The sequence below is a fragment of the Alosa pseudoharengus genome, unplaced genomic scaffold (genome assembly GCF_046254945.1).
Source record: "Alosa pseudoharengus isolate Yale_2024_CS ecotype anadromous, Long Island Sound unplaced genomic scaffold, YU_APseudo_1.1 YU_APseudo_1.1_scf_11, whole genome shotgun sequence".
Classification (NCBI taxonomy): domain Eukaryota; kingdom Metazoa; phylum Chordata; class Actinopteri; order Clupeiformes; family Clupeidae; genus Alosa; species Alosa pseudoharengus.
Genome location: NW_027468576.1, coordinates 6,625,832 through 6,653,780, shown reverse-complemented (window position 1 = coordinate 6,653,780; position 27,949 = coordinate 6,625,832). Strand labels below are relative to the sequence as shown.

Genomic DNA, 27,949 nt, shown 5'->3' with positions numbered 1-27,949 from the left:
CCCACATACTTTAATGAATGATGAAAGGACATACATCCCTCCTCCGGCATGTACTGTAATGCATGTCTGCCATAGTTCCTACATGCACCACCAGGATGAGGTGTTCTTTATGTTCATCTTCATCATTTTATGTTCATGTTCATCAAGTTACAGACATGATATTGCTATACTATTGACTGATATTTACATTATGGTTGATTTCCTTCCCAAACAAACTACATGTATTACATGTTTTTAAGTTGTTTTAATTGGAAAGAGGGATTTTTTCAAACGCCCCATTAAGTACCTGGTTAGCAGTCCCTGATTTAATTGATATCTGCAAGAGCTCAATGTTAGTGCTTAGCCACAGTTTTAGCAGTATAATCAGGTTTACTGTATTAAAGTAACAGTGCTTTATCATAGATAAGAGCTACAACTCGAGCACACGACAGAAAACAATTGGATTCCAGGGTGACCACAAACAATAATCCTACAACCTCAGAAATATTGATGTCAAACTTCTGGGAGGGGGAACATCTATCTTGGTCCTGTGAGAGATCCAGAGAGATCTTATTTGAAGGAAAGCTTAACTGGCTCTGGAAAATAATAAAACGTACCATTCATATCCTTTTGGAAGGTTCTTTTTTTATTTGTGTGTGTTGCATTGGTTTACTATTCTGTTTCGGCAGTGCATGATACTGTATTGATATGAGGCATTGAGTGATTGTGTTTTGGGGAGGAGATGATAGGTGACTGAATGGATGGATTTCTCGTTGGAGGGGAAGGCATAAGGTGTTTATGTGATCACAGTTGGGGCAGTGCGTCCAGTCTTCTCCGCCAGCTTAGAGACCTTCAGAGCAATGTCCACCAGAGGAGCCAGCATCACCTGAGAGAGGACACACACACGTTAAAGACGCAAAAAGCATTCTTTCCAGCCGCAGACCAGCATGACCACATACACTATCTATGGAGAATATTTTGGTACTATTATCTTGGTAACTAACTATATATACCAAAGTTTAAAGGGTATTCTGTACATTTTTAAACTTCCACATTCCAAGCACCAATGTTATAATCACTATTTTCCTGGCGTGAACTCGCATTCAGAGCATCTGCCAGTACTGCTGTTGTGGTCTTTGACATGTGGACCTGACATATTCAAGCACACATGTCAAATGATGGTACAGGAATGTATACAATCTGAGTGTTTTTTATTTAATTTGATTTCTCCTGTTCATGTTGGCCCTTATATAAGGGTTTGTGTGTGTGTGTGTGTCTGTGTGTGTTTGTGGGTAAGTGGAAGAGGTGGAGATGTTTAGACTGGCAGGGTTTCTGAGCTGCTGGTCTCTCCGGTGCACTTTTGCGAATGATTAGGAGAGACAATGCGGCAAACCTTTCGCTCCATCTGAGCAGAAACATTTACACACACACTCACACACCCGCTGTGTGTCCAACACACTCCTGTCACACTCAATCACCGCCTCAGCCACTGGCCAATCCCTAACCTGTGCCTCCTGGTTGATCTTCTGCGGGTCCTTCTCGTAGCTGTCTATGTAGAGCCTGATAGTCGCCCCGGCACTGCCCGTCCCGCTGAGGCGGAAAATGATGCGTGAGCCGTCAGTGAAGATGATCCTCAGACCCTGGAAAAACAGGATGGGAAGAGGAGGAGGATGATGGGTAATCAGTGGACGCACGCTGGCCAAGCGCATGGAGGGGAACAAAAACATAAGGCTGCATGAAAGAGAGCCGACTCCAAAACATCCACTCGCTCACTCACTCACTCTCCCACTCCAACGCCACGACTATGACCTCTTTCACTTCAGACACAAAAAAACCCCCAAACCAAAGAAGCAACAGGGACTTATTTTGGTTAAAAAAAAGAAAAGCACCACTAAATCACAATATCTCTTTCTCTGGCAAACCGGGAGAGTGGAAGTGAATGCAAATTGCATTATTTTGATAAATTATGTATATTTTATTTCTCCTTGTGGGCCACATTGTAAGCACAGCTGTGTTGTGGGTTGGTGTAAGGACAGCTTGTCCTCGGGGTGTGAATCAGGGGGATGAATCCTGCCAGGTCACTGATCTTGGAACACTGTAGTCCTGTTCAACACAGGATCTGGTTCCGCACACAGATCCTATAGCTTAGCCTTCAGTGTCCCGTCCAGCACAGAACTGGAGAGCAGCCGGCCGTATGAAGTGGACACAGACACGGGTCATAATGTGGATCATAAATGTAACAACTGAAACTCTACATTTTGATTTAGAATGTAGACAACCATGAACGTGGAATGGAACACACAGGTGTCCAGAGATAGGGGGTCAATATTTTGTATTTCTCATTCACATTTACACTTCAGGAACGTCTGATACCCAAAAGGGCCTCAGTGAGCGTTAACATACTTTGCATGTATACTGTGGAAAGAATTGTCATGATATAATATCTAATGTGAGCTATATATGCTGTAGATGACACTGTATAATATCCAGTTGTTCCTAGAAATGTACATGAATAGTACTCAGTAAAGGCCAACTATATCCATCACTAACCTGGTTCTTTGACACACTTCCATCCACTGGGTCTGTGTACATGAAGTTATCAGCTATCCCGACTTCATAAGTCTTGTCACCCGAGGAGAACTTCTGTCCAACAAAAGACTTTTCTGACATGGCAGCCTCCAGTTCTTTCATCATCTTAGCAGCACCTTCTGACTCCACCTCTTCATAGTCGTACCTGTAATGTCACAGTAGTATATGTAATCATAATGTATTGAGATATAAGAAACATATTTAAGACTCTCTTCAAAAGACGGATGATAAGATAAGTGACACAAACTGCATCACAAGGGTTCATAAAATAGATCAGCAAAGGCAAACATTCTATGAATTTCTGAAGGATGAAGTAAATATGTATGTGTCATTTTGTAATTGTGTCTAATCATGCACACACACTTGAGTACATAAAATACAACAAGTAGTATCACATTTGGTCAGTAGGGGGCAGCGATGTTAGACCTTTGTGGAGCAATAACTAAAAAACATGGACAGCATGGTGCCATGCTCTTATGCCATGAAGAAATTAAGCAACAATTGTTCAAATTGGCAAAATAGCAGCCAAAGTCTGCAGTAAGTGATTATGGAGCCAGGGCATCTGTAGTAAACAGAAAACCAACCAGGCCTGCCAAGAATCTACCATATTTGGTTAAATCTTTGGTCTTTGGTCTTCACTTTTGACTTAGCATTCGCTGTCATTGTTTTTTAACAATCATTGGTGTGAAGAAAGAAAAATGCCCTATCATACGCCTCCACTGACACGCCTTTCTACCATTCCTCTGATCTAAAATACAAAGAAACTTCATCTATTCTCAAATCACCTTGTGAAGAAATTGCGCCCAAATTTATGCCAGTGGTCTTTCATGATGTCCTCCACACTCTGTTTGCGTGACGCTAAGATTGACAGCCAGGCAAGGACAGCCCACAGCCCGTCCTTCTCCCTGATATGATCAGAGCCTGTGAGGGAACACAGCAGCAGACTGAAGGCAAGTGCAACCATATCTCTTCCTCCTTCACTCTCTCCCAATCACTTAGCATCTTCTCTTTAGCACCTCTAGTTGTGTGGTGCTAGCATTAAAGGAGAAATCCAGCGAGTTTTCACATAGAACTCAGTTTCTTGAGGTCACTAAGTACTGTCGGTAGGAAAAAAGCCTAGAGACGAGTTGCTGCAGCAAGGCAGCTACAGCGCTACACTCTAGGGGCATGTCTGTGAGCTCCCATGTACATGCCCCCAGCTGAAGCTGCCTGGCTGCATTAGCAGCTGGCTGTAGTAACTCGAGGTAAAACTGATTGTTTTCAGATTTTTTTCGTACCGGTGACCTCGAGACACTGTGTAAAAACTCACCGGATTTCTTCTTTAAAGGAATTATCCGGAGTAAAATGCACTTTAGATCGATTTCCGGATGATTGGGGGTACATACGTTGAGTTGACATCAAAATTATGTCATTCGGATGTGTTTTGAGAAAGTTCGATTGTACCGTTTTCAGTCACAACTCGTAGCCTGGAAGTGAGCGGGGCATTTCAATTGCCCCGCTACAAAACGCTATTTTTATACCTCTTCTACAGTTCCAAACAACATAACACTTACGTGGTAGTGAGTAGAGGGTCCCTAAAGCCAAACCGAAGTATCCCGAGGTCTTTACCTGTATGTGGTCGAATAGAGAGTCCAGAATGAATTTCATCAAGCCAGTACCTTTCCGGGAATGTTGCCATCTTTGCCGCCACCTTGAGGGGAAAGTCCGTAGGAGTCTTATTGCTGTGTAACACGCTCTGGAAATTCACAATTTCGTCGCCGTTTAAAAAAAAAAAAAAAACATAGTCCAGTATTTCTTTCGAAATTGAAATGAAGTTGTATGGACTGGACTATGTTTTTTTTTTTTAAAACGGCGACGAAATTGTGAATTTCCAGAGCGTGTTACACAGCAATAAGACTCCTACGGACCCTCTACTCACTACCACGTAAGTGTTATGTTGTTTGGAACTGTAGAAGAGGTATAAAAATAGCGTTTTGTAGCGGCGCAATTGAAATGCCCCGCTCACTTCCAGGCTACGAGTTGTGACTGAAAACGGTACAATCGAACTTTCTCAAAACACATCCGAATGACATAATTTTGATGTCAACTCAACGTATGTACCCCCAATCATCCGGAAATCGATCTAAAGTGCATTTTACTCCGGATAATTCCTTTAAGGCTTTATAGGTAAATATTTTAGACATACCATACTGGTGTAGCTCTTGGCTATTGTTCTCTTTTGACATAAACAAAAGACTGGTAGCTCTGATGAGCATGTGTGTTTTGGTGTGGTGTGGGTTGGAATGACACTGCAGATTAGAGGGGCACTATGTGAAGTGTTGAGTGTTGGTGGTTGGGTCATGGTGGTGCCTGGGATTCTCACCAGTGCCGAAGCTCTCCTCTCCACACAGGGACAGCTTGCCGGCATCCATCAAGTTCCCAAAGAACTTCCAGCCAGTAGGAGTCTCATACAGCTCCATCTTCAGTGCTTTGGCCACACTGACACACACACACAAAGTAAATACATATAAACGTAAAAAGTAAATACATGTAAAATATCACTACATCGGGATTTATATTTTTCTGAATTAGAAATCATGTAAATTCTCAAGTCTCTACTCCAGCAAAGCAAGCAAGAACAAAAACACAGACAGCCCTCCAAACCTACAGAGGTTAACATGAGTCCAGAACATGTGGAATGGATGTCAGCCTGGGGCCTATCATTGCTATTTACACAGGCTTGTGTCAACATATAGTATGTGAACAGTAAAAAACACAACAGAAACAACATTTTCCTTAAACAAACAGAACTCTCATAATTCTCATAACTAGTGTCGTTCAAGCCAAGGTTCAAGCCATGTTTTCATCTTCTGACATTTTTACTTGAGTAAACATTTAACTGGTCAGAAAACATATGCTAACAAATTCACTGAATTAAGCTACACTAAACACTTGGTTCAGTGTGGTCTGTCCAAGTTCTGTGGTGCTGTTGGAGGTTCAGATCTAGCCTCAGAAACAGAGAGAGATTAGAGAAAGTCAAACTTCTGTTGGCTCTGTGAGCCTGTACAAAAATACTTTAGATTTTCGCTACATTGTGGAACAGAATATGTATTTTCTATAAAAACAATACCTGCATAACAATTAATCATCAGTAATGACATTTTCCTAGAACTAGGAGTGATTTACAGAATGATCAACATATGATCTTGCAGCCCAAATACTGGGTGTAGTCTTGCAGCCCTGACTGGTAAGATAATGTATTTTTAACCAGGAATTGTAGTTTAAGAAGTCCCAGTATCTGTCTTTATCCATCTATCCATATGTCCTTCTGGCTACTGGTTGTGGCCATGCTTACTTGTCCAGAGCTCCGCTGGTGGGCATGCTGCGAGCCAGCCCCTTGACACCCGTCTTCTTGAAGTAGGGGATGCAGGTGATGTTGGCCGCAATTGCAGCTACAGAATCAGAGGGGTTCACAAAGAAGCCGTGCTTACCCAGTACCATGTTACGGTCCTAAGAGGAAAACATAGCATAAGGCCTAGCATGAGTGACAACCAACCAAATACAGTATCTACCTACACAAATGAATAAACTAATACATGCTGTAGATATTTGTTTGGCTCTATATTCTCATTCATTAAAGCACATTTCTTAACTTTGCAATAAACTCAGACATATACTGTATATTTATATATAAAAGGTACCTGGGGCCTTAAACAAGCAGGCACATATAGAGTTTGGCTTGGCAACACTGGTGTCAGTTACACATTTCAATTAAGCATTAAAGGACCTTATGCATTTAGGATCTTGTGAATAAACTACAGTGCTCTGAGTGCACTGCCTGCATGTTCCACGTTGGTTTTTATTCTTTCTATTATGCCTGATATAGGGATATTGAGACTTACACCATCACCATCAAAAGCTGCTCCAAAGTCATATTCGCCACCTTTCATGGCCTTGACAAGGTCAGCAGCATAGGTCAAATTGGGGTCAGGGTGGTGACCCCCAAAATCTTCAGAGGGAACGCAGTACACAGCAGAGCTGGCAGGAGAGCCAAGCTCCTCACAGACAATTTTCTTCACATAAGGTCCAACCACTGACATTGGGCAAAGGAATGAGAGTGCAAAAGTGTCGGTTCAACAGCAATCATTCAATACATTATATACAACACAAATACCATACAATTTTCAAGGCTTAGTTATTATTTCTTTGGGAATCAAAGAAAAGATCTAAACAATGTTTTTAAACTATCTGAAGAGCAGTGTGAATCATGTTCCCTCAGCTGTTTCTTTTTTTTTTCACCGTAAACTTCTACAGGAAGAACTCAATAAACTCTGTATTGTGAGGTAAACAATTATTGGGCAATTCATGAGGACATGTTATAACTGAGAAAGGAGCCACCAGCTATGTTAGACTAGCCTGAGGCAATTTATTATCTGTAGGAAAAATACTTAACCCTGAAAACTGAGCATTGGTACATTTCCACAGGAATGTCAATAAGAGGAAAGCAGCTTGTCATAGTTTTGTATCTGTTGTTGCATTCTGTGCATTACTTGGTGGATATGAATGGGAAGTGGTTACGTCTCACCTCCATGCATAGCATCCAGACGCACATTGATATGGTTGGATCCGGACAGCAGCTCCTTCAAGGCAGGGAAATCAAAGATCTCCCTCAGCATCTCAGCATAGGACTCCACTGAATCCACTATCTCCACTGTCACAAAACAAAAACAAACAAACCGGATATTATGGCTACAACCGAAATTAACATAACAAATCTGACAAAAAAATGTGTTATTGAAGAAATGCATTTGTGCATATATCAAGCTAAATGCCTTTGATCACAATCACATACATATCACCCCCAGGACCAGGAGTCACTCTACCTGTAAATGGCTTGAAGGTGTCCACCTCAAAGGTCTGTTTACCAATCTTGGACAGGTCCACTTTAAGTTCGGGACAGATGTGATACTCTGTGATACCTTTGCTGATCTCGTAAATCTTGTTTGTGATGCCTTCTGGAGCAGGCCCTGAAGCAAGAACAAGATGGTTACTTGTGGTGTTCCTGACCTCCTGCATTCCACAACATGTCTACAGCAGTCTCATGTTACCCTACAATAGTAATATATTGAATAGTGCCATTCAATAGCAATGAGTCCTAACAAATGAATAATTTATAGCAATTATTCATTTAGTATAATAGAATACCTTCCTGCAACAAGTAAGCAAACACTCAGTCAAGTACCTGTGTATGAGACTCAGCTAAGATAGTAAGGGTGCTTTGATTACACCACAGCAGGTAGATAAAAAAACAACTTACTCCACTGACTTACCTCCACTGGAAATGTTGTATTTGATACCAAAGTCTCCATTGGGACCACCAGGGTTATGGCTTGCTGTCAGAATGATCCCTCCAACAGCTTTGATCTTGCGGATCACACAGGACACAGCAGGGGTGGACATGATCCCATTCTGGCCAATGACTAGCCGGCCAATCTGCAAGAGGTTTGTAAGAGAGGCAGATCAGGCTACTATAGTACAGTAAAATGTCTATACACTGTAACGACCGGCTGTCAATCTCAGAGTGCCCATGCTATGTTTAACCCCGGGCACGCGGACGGCTGGCAGCCTGGCGAGAGTAGGCAGACCCCCAGAGGATATGCTACCTGCTGAGGAAGTTCTTTCTCTTACTGTTCTGGGCCAGACACAGGCCACTGAGTGCTTATGCCTGTTCATTGTGCTTGGCTAATATATGAGATAACGAATCACTGGCATTTTTGTGAGACGTTACTAAACGTTACTACGGTAAAATGCATTCCGCGATTAGAGGTCTCTAATAGTCAGAGACCTATCATAACAAGAAAAAAATGCTATTCAATCTTAAATACTGTGATTTCAGTATTTCAACTGGAGGTGAAAGGTACAGTTAATATCAGTCTACTAATGTGACAAAAGCAAATACACTATGCCCACATGATATCTTTTATAGCACTTTCAATTAGCCTTTTCAAGACTATTTATCTATGTCAACTTTGAAATGACACAATGCTGACTACAGATCAGGCTTGTGCAAAATTCCAGAATTGAATTGAAACTGGCTCTTAAATTCCAATTTAATTCTTGAATTTCACTTGCATTTCAATTGAGGTAGCAAACAGGAAGCAGAATTGCAATTCGAATTGTGCACAAGCCTGCTACAGATTGCACCAAAACAAGTCAAAACAAGATTTATCACTTCCTTTCAAGGACACATTAGGCTGATATACTGTATGTAGTTCCTCATTTCATTAGGCCAAATAATGTGGACAAGTATATTCAAAAAGTACACAAGGGTTCTATCACAAAGTCTAAGTTACAGGTTACTTTCCTTACCTGCCTTTAGGTGTTACAATTGCATGATGAAAATGGAAAGCAATCAGAAAATCGGAGTGAGTCACTTGAAGGAAGTGAACAAAACATTGATACAATGACATGGTGACTAAATGGCTTGTTTCATTAAAAAAAATATTGCTTTGGCAATTGGTCTACCATGCTAAATCTTATAGAACATTTTGTCTTTAACATCCTGCAGGGATGTGACATGCCCCACTGTGTCTTGACTGCAACCATAGAGGGCGTATGCTGCAACGTGACAGCCAGCACGCTTCCTACTCTACACACGTCTCCTCGGTCACCGCGGCAACAGGATAGTCTGTGTGCATTAGCTCGCCATCACTGTTACTGTTGATTATGCAACATGTTGCCACATTGTTTCCCATTGCAAACAGAGACATTGTATCATTTTGACAAGGACGTTTGCAGCAGCGAGACTAAAGTATTAGGGATACAGTGCAACCTGGCTTGGTTGGAGAGGCTAAGCTGCCTTGCCATGCGAACACGAAATGTCAAAGGTACAACACTGAGCAAGGAACCTCTCTAGCATGTCTCATGTAAATATCAAAGAGGTCATCTGGCAGAACCAAATTTGAGACGATGCTTCTTAGGCTAGATAGAGTCTAGATTATGTGGCACAGTATATGGCTGAGATTGTGATCTTGTTACATCACATCATGGGAACATTAATATATTAATTTAGCTTGTTCTCATCCTACGATGCTACTTCATCAAATAAGCTATCTGGTTAAAGTTCTATTTATTTACTTTTTAGAGTAAGCCTCTTGGCCAATAAGACAATGTCAATTCAAAAAACACGAACACGGGTAGAGTAACTGGACACATTTTTAATTGATTTAGTTTGTGCACTGTGCAAGGGCTAGCCAACTTTCCGCTGACAAATAGCTGAGAGGCTAACTTTTACTTTGGCCCACCGCGGAAGCCTCACGAGAGATCTCAAGTCATGGACTTGCAACGTGTCACAACAGAATACTTACCCCATTAGCTGCCGCAATCTGCACGATGAGTTGAATAGCATCTTTCATGAAAAATCTTCCATCTCCACCAACAACTACAGTGCTATCTTGCCTGGATGCAGGCTCGATGACAGATATAATGCTCTGAATGAAATTTTCTGCATAGTTCTGATTCTGTTGGAAGACGGTGACTCTTTTCCGAAGTCCACTGGTTCCGGGCTTCTGGTCGGCGTACGCCTTGGTTTTGACCACAGTGATTTTCACCATTTTCCCCCAAAGCTTGACCTGTGTGATCCTTGTCCACGGAGGGATCTTGACAGTGAAAACTTCCCCACGTACACACACACGGTAGTTCCCTCCTCTGCAGACACGCCTACGTCAGCTCTTAAAGGGGCGGTGTTTTCTTTATCGTCAAAATGGGAATTTGATGATGAAAAGAGGAAAAGTATACTGTTTAGAAGTAATTTTTCCCACTCACACTACTGCTTTAAAAATCTAATTCGCAGAAATTATACATAGATTACAATCTCAAAAGAGGTATTTCTGGTGTAATAGCATTTCACTTGTCAGAGTCTTCAGTTTTAAGTGAAACTCTTCTGAAATGTTGCAAAACATAAACACTTTTTGCATAATTCAAAGCAGAGTATCTAACAGCACTGAAAGGGTTAAGGCTGTAATGTGGTCTCACAGGCGAAGACCAATCATTGCTCCCACAGGGACCAATCATTGCTCCCACCCTATTGAAAAAGACAGGGCACTAGGGCAGCTTTGTTTAGTGATTTGTTTGAACTCTCAGTAGTGCAGAGTTTACTACTCTTGCTCTTGACCAACGCTTTGTTGTGATGACAAGGCATTTTTTATTGATATCGACATCAAGATAAGAGTTCCTGCATACTAATCTGACGTACTGTAATAGTAATCAGTGGGTTTTCTTATTACAAACTAGAAAAACAGATCATGCCAGATGCTGTTGCTTTGCTTTATATTGTGGGAGAGAAAGCCTGAGTGGGTCAGACAGTGGCTTAAGTACCCTGACTAAGACCATGTGACATTTAGAGGGCTGCTCTACAGTTACAGTAGAGAAGGTCATAGGGTAAAATAATGGCCCTCGCGGTATATATAGAAGGTCAGTGCTGTTCCTGTCACTAAAGGCCAAGGGCGAATAAAGTTGAGACCTGTGTGCAACCCAATGGAATGCTTTTGGTTGCCAATGCCACAAACAACCTCAGCAAGAATAAAAGTCTATGCAGATGAGAAGGCTGGAAGCACATGGCTTCCCTGGATGGTAAAATTACCACAAGCAAGAAGCACAACACACTGTACCAGCAAAGACATATTGTATATTACAATGAATTAGACATGGATTCATTTGTTTAATGTGATAAATTACAAATGACAATCAAATCATGATGGGCACAATATAATGTTACATTACATTAGATTTCAAATTAAATCTCAGATTTATTTTTTATAAAGGAAGGAGTTCCTAAAAAAAGTCGAATGCATGGCATTTGAGTTAGATATGTGCACTTTTTGTTCATTATTAAGACAATTAAGTGAAATAATCAACTACATTGCGTTCCAAACATGTGATGCACACACAGATTATAATACAAACATTTCAAAAGGTTACAGGACAATTACATTAATTAAATGCACAGCAACTACCGGACTATAAGTACAAAAAAGGTATCAACAAATCGAGTGAACCCCTTCCTCTGGTAGAACATTAACTTTGCTGTGTGTGTACCTGATCAAAAGCCGCATCTCCACACATGAAACATCATGAATGCTTCTAGTCATCGTTGGAAACCCTTATGATACGATGCTCTCCAAACAGCTGTAAATCCATTCCTGTTTCTCGTTTAGAGGCATAACATGCTGGCAAACCTAAGAAAGAAAATGCAGCAACACATGATGCAGCTCACAGTCTCGCGGTGCCAGGGGTAATTTCATCACTTGTGACTGGTACATCTGGTATGGCCACTTTTGATGGCGGATGGTGACAAATTACACCACTGCTAGCGCCGGAACCGCAAGCATTTCCCTCTAAAACCTGCCCTCCACGTCACAACAACGCTCACTGTATCATTGTCAATCATTGCTTTGTGTTTCACCATCAGAGGACACTGGGTTTTGAAACTCTAAACTCATAACTAATAACAATGAAACAAACTACCATTTACCATTACCATTTAAATTACCACTACATGTACCATTACCATGTAAACTCCTATTCAAGTCAAAACCCTTCATCTATCTCTTCATATCTCTGTATATTTTCTATACAGTAAGTGAAAAGGACACAATAGCATATATTCCATGTGTAATTGAGGCGTGTATGTGAGTGTGTTTGCTGAGACTTACTATTTTGGTTCTGGCAGGCACCTCCACAGCAAACACACTCAGTCCCCTGCTGTTGACACAGTTCCTACTCTGCTCGTTGTTCACTTGCACCACCACTCTCTGGTTGCTCTGAAAGAGAAAACAAGAAGAGTCTTATCTTATCTAGATGAAATCCAAATGCAGTATCATATCTGCAGGTTACTTCTGCGGAGTTATAGGTAAGGAAGTCCACAGCAGCAGACCAGCCATGGCCACTGTAAACTTACTTCCCCACAGAGTGGCATTCTCAGCAGCAGGGCTAGAGTTGCCATGTGAACATGAACAACAGCAGCATGATAATTAACACCAACACTAAAACACTAACACTAATCACTGTTAGCTGGTACATAGATGGTAAGAACAGCTTGGTTTGAAATCCATGCCAAATGACTTCAACCAAAAACTCAGCTTTGTTTTACCCACATGTATGCATCCTCTTAACACAGAAACAGCAATAACTTCCTGTGCTTAACTCTTGCTTAATCTTACTCTTGCTTAAATTTCAATAGTTCAACAGAATTTGCTCAAGATGTTTTTATTTCTAGTTAAATCTCTTTCATGTAGTCAGTCAGAGCTGCTGACCGGCACGAGCCTGTGAGGAGGTGAGCTGAGGTACCTTGTTAGCGATGACTGAGGAGATCCGGCTCTCCCCTCGGTATGTGTACACAGTGACGCCATCCTGACCCTTGATGGGCCTGGCCTCTCCTCTGCTGATGACTGAGCGCTGCAGCGCCGTGTTGAGTGTCCTGGCGGCCGACTCCAGATTCACTGCCTGCAGGATGGGCTTCACGTCCTCACAGTGCACGTCGATTATGAAGGGACAGGCCTGATGGGAGAGGCAATACAACCACACACACAGGAACAACACAGTAACAGATGATGTGGATCTCAGCACACTTGAAGTTTGTCATAGCAATGTGCAACAAGAACAGCACTGCTGATGGAGTTGATGAAACAAGACTTGACCTGTTTGCACGGAAGCAGAGGTCCTATGATGCTATTCCACCAACAAGGGCATCTCTTGCTAAGCATGTGAAGTGTGCAACCTATCAAGCTGCCTGTATCTGGGGTCAGGCAAGTATATATCAAATGAATATGGAGAGTCCTGCCAACTGGGGTTGGAGGAAAGAAGGTGACATTTGGCAAGTAGTGTGGATGACACTCCCACCAATTGCTGAGAGCTGTCAACAATTGACTAAATGTGTCAAGATTGAATGTCTGGGAAGATGTAAATGCTACCGCATTAGTCTTGAGTGTACTCCGTTGTGTGCCTGCAAATGCAATGATTAAATTAATTTGTAATACAGACATTCTGATATGGCTAGCTACAGAGCAGAGGCATCACTAGACGTTACTGGAGCCCTGTCTCTGTTTCCAACACATTTCCTGTTAGTCTTTGTTGTTATATTGAGGTAATATATATATATATATATATATTTTTTTTTAACAGAGGCGAACTGAGCTAGCATGCTAGTTGCACGTTTAAATCCTCACACCCCTAACCTTAAGAAGGCTTCTAACCGCTGAGTTGGAAGCCTGGGCTTTTAGCTCAGTGGTTAGAGGGTTCGACTCCCATGCCGGTGTGTGTGGAGGTGGCGGGTTCGAGGGCCATGAGCGGCGGACGAATTACGACCTCTGTTACATATATTTAAACAAACACATGCACTACCTTAGCCCTCCTGCCCCTGCTGAAGGTCAGTTTAAACTAGTGATCATTTCCCAATCCAGCCCTGTCTGTCTTTCCTGCTAATTTCCTGTAATATACAGTACATATATATTAAACTGAAAAAAAGAACATGCACTTACTTAGCCCCCTGCCTCTGCTGAAGTAACCTAACCAACATATGTTTTATTAACAAAAAACAATTTAATTTAATGCTAAAATTAGTACTAAAATGTGCTATGTTTCCCATTAATTGCGTCTATCTTCACAATTTAACACATTCTTTGACATTTTATCTTTTACCTATATTTAGCTATCAAGATCATCAAAATGTGATTATCCAATCCTAATCCAAGTCAAAAAACAAGTATAATGGCTTTCAATGGTGGCCATCTTGGAAAATGGTGGCCATATTGGATTTTTTGCGTGGCTAATGTGCTTTTTGGATAAAGTGGGTCCCAAAGAATATTTGTGCCAAGTTTGATGCTTGTATCACAAAGTGAACGATTATTTCACTAATCTGCCGCACTATAACTAAAATACTCTAGCCTAATGAGATCAGGGCCATTCAGATGATCAACAGAGTCACTGGCAAGTTCATGTGTGCTTGAGCAGGACTGAGAAGCACTTGTCAGGGCCAATGTCATTTCCCCCTACTGGTTCTTCCAACTCAAGCCATGAGACACCAACAGGAAAGCAATATATTATATAGCACAATATATATAAAGCAAGACAAGCCGCCGACACAGACCCAGTTGATCATTACCATAGAGTGTGTGCTGTGTGCACCTCAGAGAGTTAGGAACAGTGGGTACCTGGGTTCCACCCTCTACCTTCACTAGAGTACAGGTCAAAAATGCCAGAGTACAAGTCCTGTACAAGTCTGTGAGGGGTGTAGTGTGTAATGGGCTCCTCACCTCCACCATGTCCAGGGCCCTGTTGAAGCCCATGGCCTCCAGGGTGATCCACAGGTCCCGGGGGTCTCCTTCACGGTCGTTGGCCTCCATCAGGTTGAGCTCCAGAAAGCCCTGCCTGGTCAGCATGTTCTTCTTGGTGTCAAAGTTTTCTGAGGTAAAAGGCGAATGAGGAGAGGAGTGCGGGAGAGAAAGAGGGGCGTGGAGATGAATGATAGAAGGAATGACAGCAAATGTACATTTCTTTATATGCAGTTCAGTACAAACAATGATCTATACAAATATGAACTGAATCTCAGAATGCACAATAACAATATCATGGGCCAATAAAACAGAGAGATCTCTAAGTTCATACAAATAACCCATACATTTTGTCACACTGATATACTAACTACACAATGTGCATATGCTTTGTTATTGTAATAACAGGAACAATGTTGTTAGTGGCACTGTAACAGTAATGTAATGTTTCATTTCCTTGTTTGGTCTGCAAAGGACAGGGCACCCACCTTTGCAGACGGCCCAAGCGTCCTCATCACACTTCTCCCCACTGGTCCTCTCCTCAAACAGGTTATACTCCTCCAGGCTCAGCAAATCGTTCCCATCCAGGTCAATCACATCAAATATGGTGGACAGCGCCGCCCTGTGGTTCATAAGAGCACAATGACCGTTTATGCCTCATTAATACTCAATGTTAAATACAGAATGTGTTTGTTTTATCCTTCTATTTGGAATGTTTTCTGACAGCTTACAGATACAGATGAAACGGATGGATCTATGTTTGGATGAAAAGGGAGCATACATTTGGCTTTACACAATCTGAAAGGCTGTGTCAAATGGACTCCTGAGTACATACATAAGTACGACTGGCCACGGCCGTGCTGTCAATAGCCCCATTTAAACATGTGTTGTGTTGTTGTGAGCTCAACACAAAAAGCTTGTCAATACCCATTAAGAGTGTTAATGGTTGGTCTATGGTAAAACCTGTGAGACTGCTCTTACTGATTCTTATCAATGAAATGAGGAAACGCTGAAATGTACATACATCAAGTGTGGCAATTTGAAAGGAAGTTCTCTTACAAACTGTAAATCTAGCTTGAAGGAGTACACATACATGCCTTTGTGTGGCCAAAGAGCCAGAAATGAAAACCGGTAATTTCTTTACAAAACAGGATGTCAAATGTTTAATCCTACAGTACAGCTGGCTCTCGGGCCCGTTTACCTGAACTCTTTGGTGAGCTCCAGCTCCCCTGAGTCCTGGTTCCTGTAGACCAGCTCAGCGGCGGTCAGCTCAGGCTTCCTGCTGCGCACCAGCCTGCAGCCCGTGCTGAGGGGCAGGAGGATGTAGGTGCCCTCACTCAGCTCCCCCTTCCACACACACTTCTGTCTCACACACATACGGAAACGCTATGTCAGACCTGCCAACTCGGAAGAGATATTTTGAGTACACCTTTTTAGCTCATCTTGGTCTACATGTGTGCAGCCAAATATCGGCTCAACATATACAGCTCTGGAAAAAATGAAGAGACCACTGCACATTTTTCTGATTTTATCCTACGGTTGCTGAGTGACATTCAAATGTCTTGACGGCCATTTTCAAAATTAAGAGCCCACTGCAAATTTGAATATGACATCAGAAAAATGTGCAGTGGTCTCTTCATTTTTTCCCAGAACTGTAAATATATTTTGGATAGTTGACTCATGTATAAATGTCAGATATCTACAGGTGGGTCTCAAGAAATTAGAGGGCAATTCCATGCAAAGGTCATCCTTACCATGGAAAAAAAAAAGTTGTGCATACGCATATAGAACTGTTGTTAAAATCTTCATTTAGGTCTATATTTTATTGTTTGTAACTGATCTGATTGAATTTGATGGAGAATGACACTCTTTTTACATCATAAATATGGTGTGCAACCATACAGAAACAACATATTTCACATGGTAATATTATACATATTTCAAAAGTAGATAAATGGACCCAATGTTCAAACAAATTGTGTCATTTGACAAATTCCAGATTGACAAGGGAATGGTAGAGTAATGTCTATGCTCAGCTTGCCTTTAAGAGCACAACTCCTTACATTTGTAAGGGTTTTGTTTTTAAGTCAGCAAGTTCCATGGCCATGTCACATCCATAACGTTTTATAGGAAAAGTTTATGCTACACATACAGTGTTGATGCGACAATGTCCATAGTGTCTGTGCAAAGCTGATTTATATCAATGTAAAGTGTGATGACCAAATTGTGCCCCTTTCTTACTTTTAAAACCTTTAATGGTGCGTTATGGATGTGACGTTATGGATGTTACATAATGTGAATTTACAAGACTGGGGACTTTATTATACCTCAAAGCCGATAAAACGTCTGTTCTGGTGGCATGTCAGTTTCAACACATTTCAACTTAGTGTTTATAATTGACATTTCAAAGATTATTAGGTTGATCAAAACCACAGGGAGGCCTTGCCTAACCATTAGCAAAACAAACATAATATTAAAATACCTCCAGTGATTAGCCTAGCCATAGCCTATTTTCAAGTGGCCTAATAACGAAAATCTGAGCGATTATCTTCCTGTAACTGTCATACTGTTGTTGTACAGTAACTGGATTATCGTGTTAGCTGGTGAAGATGGCTGACTTTGCAGCTGGAGTTAACATAGCAACCTCGTTCTGTTTGAGAGAAAGTGGAATAGAACATTATGTCCAATATTCCAATATATGGTTTAATGTTCTGCATTATGTCCAATATTCCAATATGTGGTTTAATGTTCTGCATTTCTCATTAGTGGGTCACTTTGATACTAAAAGTATGATTCTATGTAATGACTGTATGATATCTGTACTGTCCCTGTGTATATCTCTGTGTGACTGTGTTTAGAGATAAGCAGGAATATTATGACTTTGCAGTGTTTCACTGTTCTGCATGGATGCGTCAGTAGATATCTGCTCCGGATTGCCAGGCTGCCACTAATCAGGGTCTGATTCAGTGTAGTCCACGTGAGATGGGATGACCAACGCCATCTCCCGTCAGCCTGGAAGGATACTTAAACTCTAACTATTTCCTTGTCTAGTTAGAGCAGCTGATGGATCTTTAGGTGAAGTCATGCTGTCTCTCCCTTGATGCGCATCATTGTAAATAAACTCTATTCCTGATTTTTCATACTATTGGTCTGACTGGGTCTCTATTAAATCTGTGGTATCAAAATTACCATCATGTTGCAGATCTGTTCAGCCTGCCGTTCACGTCTGCTTAACACAGTTTAATTTTAAATGTGACGCGATATGACAGCATTTGAAGTGTCAGGTCCTCTGTAGCTAATACCCACAGAGTAACATGAGTAAGGGCAGCAATAAACTAGATGTACCGCATAGCGGTACAAAATACGACCGCCTCTCAGTCCTGCATATTCTCTTCGCAAAAATAAATCACGCTTGTCAATTTGTCTCCATCTCCTACTCCTGCAACTCATGCAAATGCAGGTGCAAATGCAAGTGCATGCAAATGTGTGCATATGTGAGTTTGCTTTTGTTTATAAGAGTGTGTGTGTGTGTGTGTGTCTGTGTGTGTGCATGTGCGTATGCGTGCCTGTGTTTGTGTGTTTATGTGTGTGCGCGTGTGTGTTTGCATGCCCACATGCGTATGCGTGCCTGTGTGTGTGTGTTTATATATCTGCATTCATGTGAGTGGGTGTTTGTGCATGTGTGTGTGTGTGTGTGTGTGCTTGCCTGTCTGTATGTGTTTATGTGTGTGTGTGTGCTTGCCTGTCTGTATGTGTGCGACTGTGCGTGCGTGCGTGTGTGTGTGTGTGCGCATGTGCGTGTGTGTGCATGTGTGTGTGTGCACGTGCGCGTGCATGTACTTTATGTGTGCAAATCACAAATGAGTGGGTATGGGTTAGGTTCATGCGGGCTCTTGAGACTAACATACCATAAATATTTTGTCATCTTGGGTGCAACGGTTCAGGCTAGTTATTTAGGGGAGTGGCCACCAAGTTTCATGTTCCCTGGTGTTTCAGTAACCCGGGAATCACTGACCAAAATTGATGACAGTAAAAAGAAAAAAAGAAAAAAAAAAATTATATTTTAAATGACTTGTTGTCCTGATTCTTCCTGTGGATCTTAGTGGGCACTGAGGAAGCAATAATTTCATCGCTAGTTTTTCATGATTACTATTTCAATTGTTTCATATAAAAATTCACTACTTAATTATGTGTTTTATGTAGTTTGTCGAGGACTGGTTCAGACACGTCACATCCATAACGTGAAACCGTCACATCCATAACGGCAGTTTTTCCTACATAATGCATTACGAAAATTACGCATAGTTTCAAAAACACACTTTTTGTGTTCATTCAAGTCTCCTTCATGGTACATATATCATAGTTTCGGCAGTTTCCTTCAAAATTCACAGAGTTTGTAGAAAACCTGTAATCTCTCACAAAAGTGTGTCCATTTCATGTCACATCCATAACGCTGATAAAATGCCTTGTATTCTTAGGATGAAATTGATTATATGAAATTTGAGGATTTCTCAGTATTCAGAGGACAGAGGTTGCATTAAAAGTTATGCAAATTAATTCACTGATACAAATTTTGCCCCCACTCTAAGGCATTTTGTTTACCAATATGAGTCCAATTGTCACATCCATAACGCTGGAACTGCCCTAGAATATCGTGAAAAAGTTAAATTTTTCACCCTAAATTATTTCAAAAAGTGAATCTTTCATATATTCTAGATTCAGGAGGAAGGGTTTTGAGCTAAGCTTGTAACTTAATAAGAACTGAACCTTTACAGTGGTACATTATAAAATATGTAAATCTTTGCCTGGATTGTTTGCAATCCTGTTCTTTGAAAGATAACCTCATTGATCTGAAGGACAGACGCCATTAGTAGTTTTTTTCATTTTCTTGTGTTTGCCAAACACTGTTTGACCCCCTTATCATGGTTTCTGCAGACTGATAAATGTGTACAGTATGTGGGTGTTATGGGGGGTGGTTATTATTAACCACCTTTCATAGATCCACTAACAAGCATAATTCTGCAACCTAATGACTTTAACTACCGTAACCGTTCCAGTAAGGTGAGATGGGAATGCATCATCCTCCTATAATTTTTATTCAAAACTGAATTTTCTTTTTTTTCCTTCTTCTTTATTTTCTTATATATAACATAACAAAGCACTTTGTATCAAAGATGCTAAATAAATAAACCGGTCTAAAAAATAATAATAAATAATAATAAATATGGATATGAGGATAACTAGGCTACAGTATCTGTTTATTTTCTTTAGGCTATTGATCATTGATATTGCATTGACGTTATTGTTTATTATTGCTATTTCCCTATGTCTTACCAACATTTTATGTTCACTGTTAATTTTCAACTATTGTATAGTTTTTATTTGTAAGTTGCTTTGGACAAAAGTGTCTGCCAAATGCCATAACCATAACAAAACGAGTCAACACAGACAATGATTCCAAAGATTCCACTGAATGATGCATTTAACTAGTAACAATAGTCTTGCATCAAACCATTCCGATTAGAATCACAAAGGTGGCTAGGCAACCTCATGAACATAGCACAGGGTAAACTTGAATTTTAGTTCATTCTTTCTTGAGCTTGTGTAGAAGTTGGCTGGTTTTAGATTTTTTTTATCATTTGATGTTTGGACTTTGATTTGTGGCGATCTGATTTTAATGTGGTTCTGCTGGTTCTTAGCCTGCTGCCTGGCAGCACGGCAGGATGAAGTTAAAACGATTAAGAAACGCGTCAAAAAATACGGCCTGGAAGAACTGAAGAAAGAACTGGAGGCTTTGGGAGTTAACATTGATGAGGACGTGAATGAAACTAAAAAGAAAAACAAAAAGACCAAAAAGGAACTACAAAAGCTCCTAATAAAGGAGCTGAAGCAGGTGGAACATGGCAAAACTGGACCGGACAACATGGTTTACGAAGAGGGATTCAGGCCCATGGAGATCTCCGAAGACGTCATATCTGTTCTAAATGATCTGGACATGTTCCTGGACAAACAGTTAGAAGAACAGGAAAAAAATGACCAGAGGGACAACGCTGTGAAAGCTGTGCTTGACGGTCTCCTGGATAAAGTGGACTTGACTCTGGGTGAGTAGAAGACAACTGCTCACATTGGGTGTAAAAAGTAGCCTTTCATCACCAGAACTGACTTGAGCTCGGAGCAATAAGTGGGCTATGTAAAAATTGAGCTCACATTTAAAACAAATGGTTCAGCAGTGAATTTAATGAAATGCTCTCCCATTATGTTTAGCTTCAGAAGGACTGAACAAAAAGGGAGAAAAGGAGAGAGTGTTGAGGCCAGAGGTTGGAGACAGGAAGGAGGCCGAGCGGGCAGCCCGATTCTGGAGTGCCACAGAGAACCACAAAGGCTCCGTCCCCAGGAGGAGGTTTTGGGTGGCAAGACGCAGCAACAGACGGTTCACCGTGTGAACGATTGACAATAACCGCCAATTAAACAAATACCAGAAGTCAGACTTCTGGTGATCTTCACTGTTTGTCCTCGATTAATTTCATAAATATAATTCAGCAACCTAATGACTTGTAGGACCAGTAAGGACCTGATGGAAATGTATGATCCTATATTGTTTATTCACTTACTACCACCAGAGGGCAGCATATACATTACATACGCATGGAAGTTCATTAAGCGTGCACACATTACATCATACACTATAGATGTATTACATTTAGTCAGAATTGTCAGTGGATTCCTTCAGTACAGTAAGCGGGCATGCCCATTATTTTTTAATAATTTTAAAAGCTAATTTAATATCTCTCGCAATGTTTTCATTCATTCATATTGGTCTGGGTGATTAATGATACCTTTTTGTGTTCTAACAAACTCAGAACACATATTTATTTTTGGCTTACGGCGACTTCAATGGCCATTAAAAAAAACAACCAAGCTTGACATATATGTGTGTATGGCAGGGTATTATTATGAAAAAGCAACTAGATGGCCCCCTATCAACAGCATGGAGATTGTAACCCCAGACCTAACTTCAACCAGACCTACCATGTTGAAACTAACCTCAGATCACTTGATCTGAATCTACACAATTGACATGTATATTCCATTTGAAAAAAAGTTAATTCTCAAAGAAGGCCATATTCTTAAACATGAGTTATTATACCCTAATCAGTCATTAACACACTAAATCTAAAACACTGAAGTGGACTTCTATCACACTCTCACTTCCTGGTTCTAGTTAATAATTTGAACATTTCTTTGACTCCATGACAGACTGACCTCTTTGTCCCGCAGCTCAGTAACACACACAACATTCGAGTCCTCTTTTCCTTCATTGGATGTAAGCACAAGCAGGGCAGTGTCCACAGACATCCAGGGAGATGGCTTGTCTACAACCAAAACATGAACATTTGTTATAGAAAATTAGGCCAGTATCTCATTACATTTGAATGTGGTTGCCACCTCAACTATAAAATCTCTGCTCTCTGAATCTAAAATGACTCTTCTGTAGGATCGGCTATGATTCACATGTGTTCAGTAATGCTTAGGGTAGGGGCCTGGGGGTACTATGCTTACCCGGGGTTTGGCTGAGGTTGAGGGGTTGTATGGTCAGGTAGACAGTGGTGGTCTGGGAGATGTGCAGTCGATACTGCAGAGACACTATGGTTCCATCTTCCTCCAGGAAAAAACAGCCTTTCAGATGGCTATGATGCCACTCCTAGGGAGAGAGACATGAAACAGGTCATCATTATCTTGAAAATGATATACAGCTCATCAGATCATAATCTGTATACAGCGCCACCATGGTAAACATTTGAAAAAAAAAATACATTTACCGGTATGTTAATATAACATATGCATTAAATATACCATTGACTGTATACAGTCAATGAAATATACATTTGAAAACTCCAATTCAAGAGCTTTATATAATAAATATTACAGTTCGACATAAACAGAAATTGATTTGTGTATACATTTTCACAGGGGCAAGGTGTAGAGAAAGGATCATTTAACATAAATTGTGATGGTGCGTTTTAAAAATCATGACCTTATTAGATTAATATTATAATAAAAACTTACCATTAGCATCAAACTAATCATAAATCGAGTCAAAATATTCATTAACATTTAATGATCCCCTATAAAAGAAAATGTTGTGCTCGGTTTAGCATCAGAACTGGAGTGGACTTGAAACTTTCACAGCCACAGGGTGGCGCTATGGTGACATAGCTTAGATGAACACCAAACAGCATCTTCCACACCGACTTCCAAACAAAGGCACACAGACCCCAAGCCTTGCTTTCTCACTTAGACACTGATGCATGGACATGTATTCCATAAGGAATAAATGGCAATGTCCTGAGGATACTTTTCTTTTGATAAAAACATTGTGAAATATACCCAAAATACAAAACATATCATTACGTTGAAATACAAGCAACTATACATACTGTGATTTACAACTATATCCAGAAATTTCATCAAAATATTTTTGGTGTGTTATTGCCGTTATAAAGTTGTCTTCATGGCGCCGTTAAACCATGGATACATTAGACATCGGGGACTTCAGATGGAGAGGCAGGAAATACAATTGGAAAGGCTGCTCTTTCAAGCCCTTCGAGACCCATTCCATCCTCGAAATGCAATGACGGGCCACCAACAGCCTTCTACATCTTCTAAAGAGCAGTCAGTAAATCACCAAGTTAAACAAAGACCCCCCAAACTAAATGTATTTCCACACTGACACTTCCCCAAGTAAAGGCCATTTCCTCTTGCTGGTTTTATGTCACCTCGTGAAATGTACACAGGATCAAAAACCATCAAACCATAACACGAACCTCCGTGGTTTGTCCAGCCTGGATCGGAGTCTGGGACAAACCCCCCCCAGGCTGCGTGTCCACTCTCTCCCCCCTTGCTGATGGAGGGTCCCTGGGAGAGAGGTCAGTCGGCCAGGGCTAATACCCAACCGTGTCACCCTCTCCAGCCCACTCTCTGATTTACAGGGGGGGTGAGGGGTGTGGGAATGGGGGGCGGCGTTGTGGGGAGTGCTGTGCCTCATACCCACCAGCGAATCATTTCCCAATTACTAGCCCAAGGCCTGAGCTGCTGCTAACAGAACTTGCCGGCAGTAATCTCAGCACGCTCATACTTCATACACCCACGTCAGTGGCAGCCTTCTGCACTGTCTCCATGCGTCTGGCTTTTTCCATTGGCGCCATCTTTTCGTAGCGGGCGGCTATTATTTTTTGGGGAGCAGTAAAGCAAACCAGAGGAGGTTAAGTCAAAAGGAGTGCAAACAAAGCGCTGGGAATCGATGGACACACTCTACACTACATCGACCCGGTGTAAATTTGCCACGACGAAGCCCTGCAACAACAGCCCAGGTAACAGGCCAGTAGCCGTCACCAACAGCCTGGAGGTCTGTCTGTGGGTGCCCAGGAACTGCATGTCCATCTAATAGCTTTCTCTTTATGAGACACTGCAGAGGGGGGAAGGGGAAACTTCTTGCGGAATGTCTTTTTAAACACAAGTACAAAAAAGCATATGGTGTACCATTCAAATGATTTTGAATTTAAAAGGAAATGGAGAAACATTGAAGACAGAATTAGCATTTTCCTTTCTCTTGTCACAAGTTGACAATTGTCATCAAAACCATTCTGTTGTCATCAGTAACATGTATTACCTTATGGAACAAGCCTAATTGACTCGTAGTCATATATCTGAGGTACCTGTAAGGATTTCGGTTCTAACAGTTTGGCACTTCTGGTGCTGGCTGCTGCCATTGTGATGGCCATGGAGATTGAGGAACGGCGACTGCGAGCCGATGATGGCCGGGAGGAGGAGCGGCTGTCTGAATGAACACGCGCGCGCACACACACACACACACACACAGACACACACAAAGCAATTGACATATAGTCTTAAAACACCTGGAAATACATCTATATAAGCTCTGATTAGGGCCAAAACACTTTAATTAGAGAGGTGGTACTAGAAGCAGCCTTTCATTCTACAGCCCCATTCCTCATATGCAACATTTTAATTAAACCCCAATCACATACCTTCGAATTCATTAACTTACACACAACTCATTTCTCTTCCCTAATTGAAACAAACTATTGATGCAATGCTAACAGAATAGACTGATGAAGAAAGCTGTACCACAATTTAATTAAATGTCCTTTTATATTTGTGTGTGGAACAAACAACCGAAAAGGAAAATATAATATCATATTTGTTCAAAGGGAACGCTTAATCTAGAGCAAAACTTGGGGACAGAAAATGCAAGCAATTTTGTTTGCAAATTGCAATTGGCAGACTGACAGCCTGTGCTTCCAAAACACCACAAACCAAATGTTTTCCTGTTTTCTTCAGGTGCACAATAGCATGTCTGAAGTCAGAGAGTACACGTGTGTTCCATAGCTACTGCACAGACAGAAACACTAGCCTGTGGTTGTGGCAAAGAAATGAAGGGAAATAAATCAATAGCTCAAAGAGGTGGCATATAATGGGGTAATCCAGACACTAGCTGAAAGGTTATTTATTCTGGCGCAGGCCTGGTTAGCGGGGCTCTCCTGGAGATGATTTCCAAATCCCTTTGTCGCCTTGGGTCGTGTGGGACTCTTCCAATCAATAACATGAACACACAGTGACCACACAGAGAGAGAGCTCAGGACACAAACATGTCTGTCTGTGGTTCACTATTCCTTTTTACAAGCTTCTTTCTTACTCCATCTTTCCATCCTTTCACATTTTTTAAGAGTTATATCAAGTCTTTTTTTGCTCATCTCTTTGACTACTATCTCACCCTCTATTTCCATCTTTCACAAGCTTTTTCAGTCTCCATTTTTTCACTTTCTATCAGCCGGTCTCTTGCTTTGACCACTGTGTTTTTCCCTTCTCGCTTTGACCACTGTGTTTTTCCCTTCCAACTGTTTTTTCTCTCCTCCCATTCACAGACTTCTGCCTTGCCCCTCTCTCATTACATTGCATTCATTTCCATTCTGCTTGTCTTTCTCACTCTTCACTCAATTTCTCTTCCTCTGTCAAATTCACGCCCTATACAGAAGCAAATCACATAAATAATTCAAAATATACTGTACAACAGCAATATGTCTCCATCCCACTTGATCACTTGCTCTCTGTAGAGGTGCCCATTTAGTACTGTTCCCTTAAAGACACGGTTTCAAAATGCCCGCCACCACATATTCTACATATTCTAAGTATGATCTGTCACCCAATAAAGAAATCAACTGTGTTTGTGTACTGTGTTATTTAAGCAGACATGCTGAATTTTCTCTTCTTTAACCATGATGATATTAAATCCATTTTTGGCAGACATATATGAAAAGGTTTACACAGTCCAAGAGCATCATACCTCTCCTGAGGAGGGCTGCATCAGGTTCACCTTTCTGGAGAGACTCTTGGTGTGGGGGGGTTGTGGTCTTGGGTGAGTTGTCGGACTGGTTGCCAAAGTTTTGCCTCTTGAGTTTGGCATCAGCCTCCAATTTCTCCTGGGCTGCTGCCTGACACTGCTCTGCTGTGGACTCCAACATTCTGCAGAACTGAGACAAAGGAGTTTGTAGACACTTGGACACAGTGTCTGTGTAGACTAATCAGTTAAATGTATTTATGTAGTCTTTGTTCAGAGCATAGCATTATTGCAGCAATGAAAAACAGTGATTGTGTAAAACTTCTATGGTCCATGGTGTACGAAACATTAAGTATATGATTGTGTTATGTTACATGAGAAATGTGCAGATGGCCATCACTCAGCTCTTTATTGAGGCTGTATGAGTTTGCAGAATGTGGCATGCAGGCTTCTGCCGAGTCTAACCTCAGGATAATCAAGTTTCCCATCTTTGTTGATGTCAAATGATGAGAAAATCTCATTTACTTCTTCATCAGTCATCTTCTCACCACTCTAAAGGGAAAAAAAATAATATAAAGTAGTTGTGAAAAAAACATTGATGATATTGGTAACCATACACCTTACTGATATATGGTTTACACAGAGACCTTGAATAATAGTATAGTGCTGTTGCAGTGGGCACAAACCGTGGTGAGGACTTTGTGCAGTTCTTTGTGTGAGATGAACCCATCTCCATTAATGTCAAGTTTCGTAAATACTCTGAGAATTTCACCATGTTCTGTTGGCTTCTCCTTCTGCATTATTTCACAGAAATCATCAAAATTCAGCCTCTTGGTCCTAGGAGTCCAGTATTTATTCAGGAGCTTCTGTGAGGGATTATGTCCTGCCTGTTGAAGAACTATGGACACGAAATGAAACGCTTTACATAATCAGTAGGCTAACAGACAATCATATCATAGGCCTACAAGTCAGTGGTATGATGATTTGTCATTTGACCTGAACGCCAAGTTATCTCCACTGTGTTTTAATCAGCGAACATTCAAGCACGAGGTTACTTCACAGCTAATAGACGTTTGGAGTTATTCCTTACCGTGGCATAACTGTTCTCTGGAAGTGATGTTTGATAAACTTGACTTGAAAACAGCCAGGTATGCTGCCCTGCAGTTTATATAGAAATTCTCCTCTTCGGTTCGATGTGATTTGAGCATTGTGCACGAAAAGATCTGAGCTCCCTCAGAAGAGGAAATGGATAATTAAATAGCCTCTGTGGAAATTACTAGTCTAGGCTATCTTACTACAGATTGGGCTACATTCGATTATTTGAACAGCGCTGTAGCACAAACGTTAGCCTAACGTTAATAATATTTCCCGCAAAGCATACTAGCATGTTAGCATAGCGAAATCTGTGTTCACTTAACATCAGAAAGCTATGAAGCTACCCATAGCAGCCAGAAATTAACCGTATGATATATCAACCGAAAAATGTGTGTATTTTCCTAAATTACACTTCTCTCATAAGTATGCACAGAACAAGCTGCCTGGCAGGATTGCTAGATTCAGACACGTTGCTATCAAACGTTGCCATGTAAACAATTCAGAGTTGGTGTGCCATTAAAACACTCCGGACAAAACAAAACAACGAAATGTGAAACAGTGGGGGGAAAGCGCTGTGTTTTAATATGTGTTTTGGAACATACAATCCTCTAATATTCAA

At 41.1% G+C, this 27,949-nt stretch overlaps 2 protein-coding genes across 2 annotated transcripts; both read right to left on the bottom strand.

Moving 5' to 3' along the window:
- Positions 1 to 604: 604 nt before the first annotated feature.
- pgm1 (phosphoglucomutase 1) lies at positions 605 to 10,238 on the bottom strand. Its single transcript, XM_076277860.1, has 11 exons — positions 9,915 to 10,238; positions 7,878 to 8,040; positions 7,431 to 7,574; positions 7,133 to 7,258; positions 6,450 to 6,640; positions 5,903 to 6,057; positions 4,931 to 5,046; positions 3,354 to 3,489; positions 2,530 to 2,713; positions 1,485 to 1,619; positions 605 to 865 (listed from the first exon to the last, which is right to left on the bottom strand). Exons 1-11 carry the CDS (start codon positions 10,158 to 10,160, stop codon positions 776 to 778), a joined length of 1,686 nt encoding a protein of 561 aa, XP_076133975.1. The 5' UTR covers positions 10,161 to 10,238; the 3' UTR covers positions 605 to 775.
- A 1,008-nt stretch (positions 10,239 to 11,246) lies between these two features.
- On the bottom strand, positions 11,247 to 27,806 carry efcab7 (EF-hand calcium binding domain 7). The gene is made up of 13 exons (XM_076276089.1): positions 27,326 to 27,806; positions 26,922 to 27,133; positions 26,701 to 26,787; positions 26,242 to 26,428; positions 24,593 to 24,714; positions 22,437 to 22,578; positions 22,140 to 22,249; positions 16,078 to 16,238; positions 15,365 to 15,498; positions 14,859 to 15,007; positions 12,895 to 13,104; positions 12,261 to 12,368; positions 11,247 to 11,783 (listed from the first exon to the last, which is right to left on the bottom strand). The coding sequence occupies exons 1-13, from the start codon at positions 27,441 to 27,443 to the stop codon at positions 11,709 to 11,711; spliced, it is 1,815 nt and encodes a 604-aa protein (XP_076132204.1). The 5' UTR covers positions 27,444 to 27,806; the 3' UTR covers positions 11,247 to 11,708.
- Between the last annotated feature and the right edge of the window lie 143 nt (positions 27,807 to 27,949).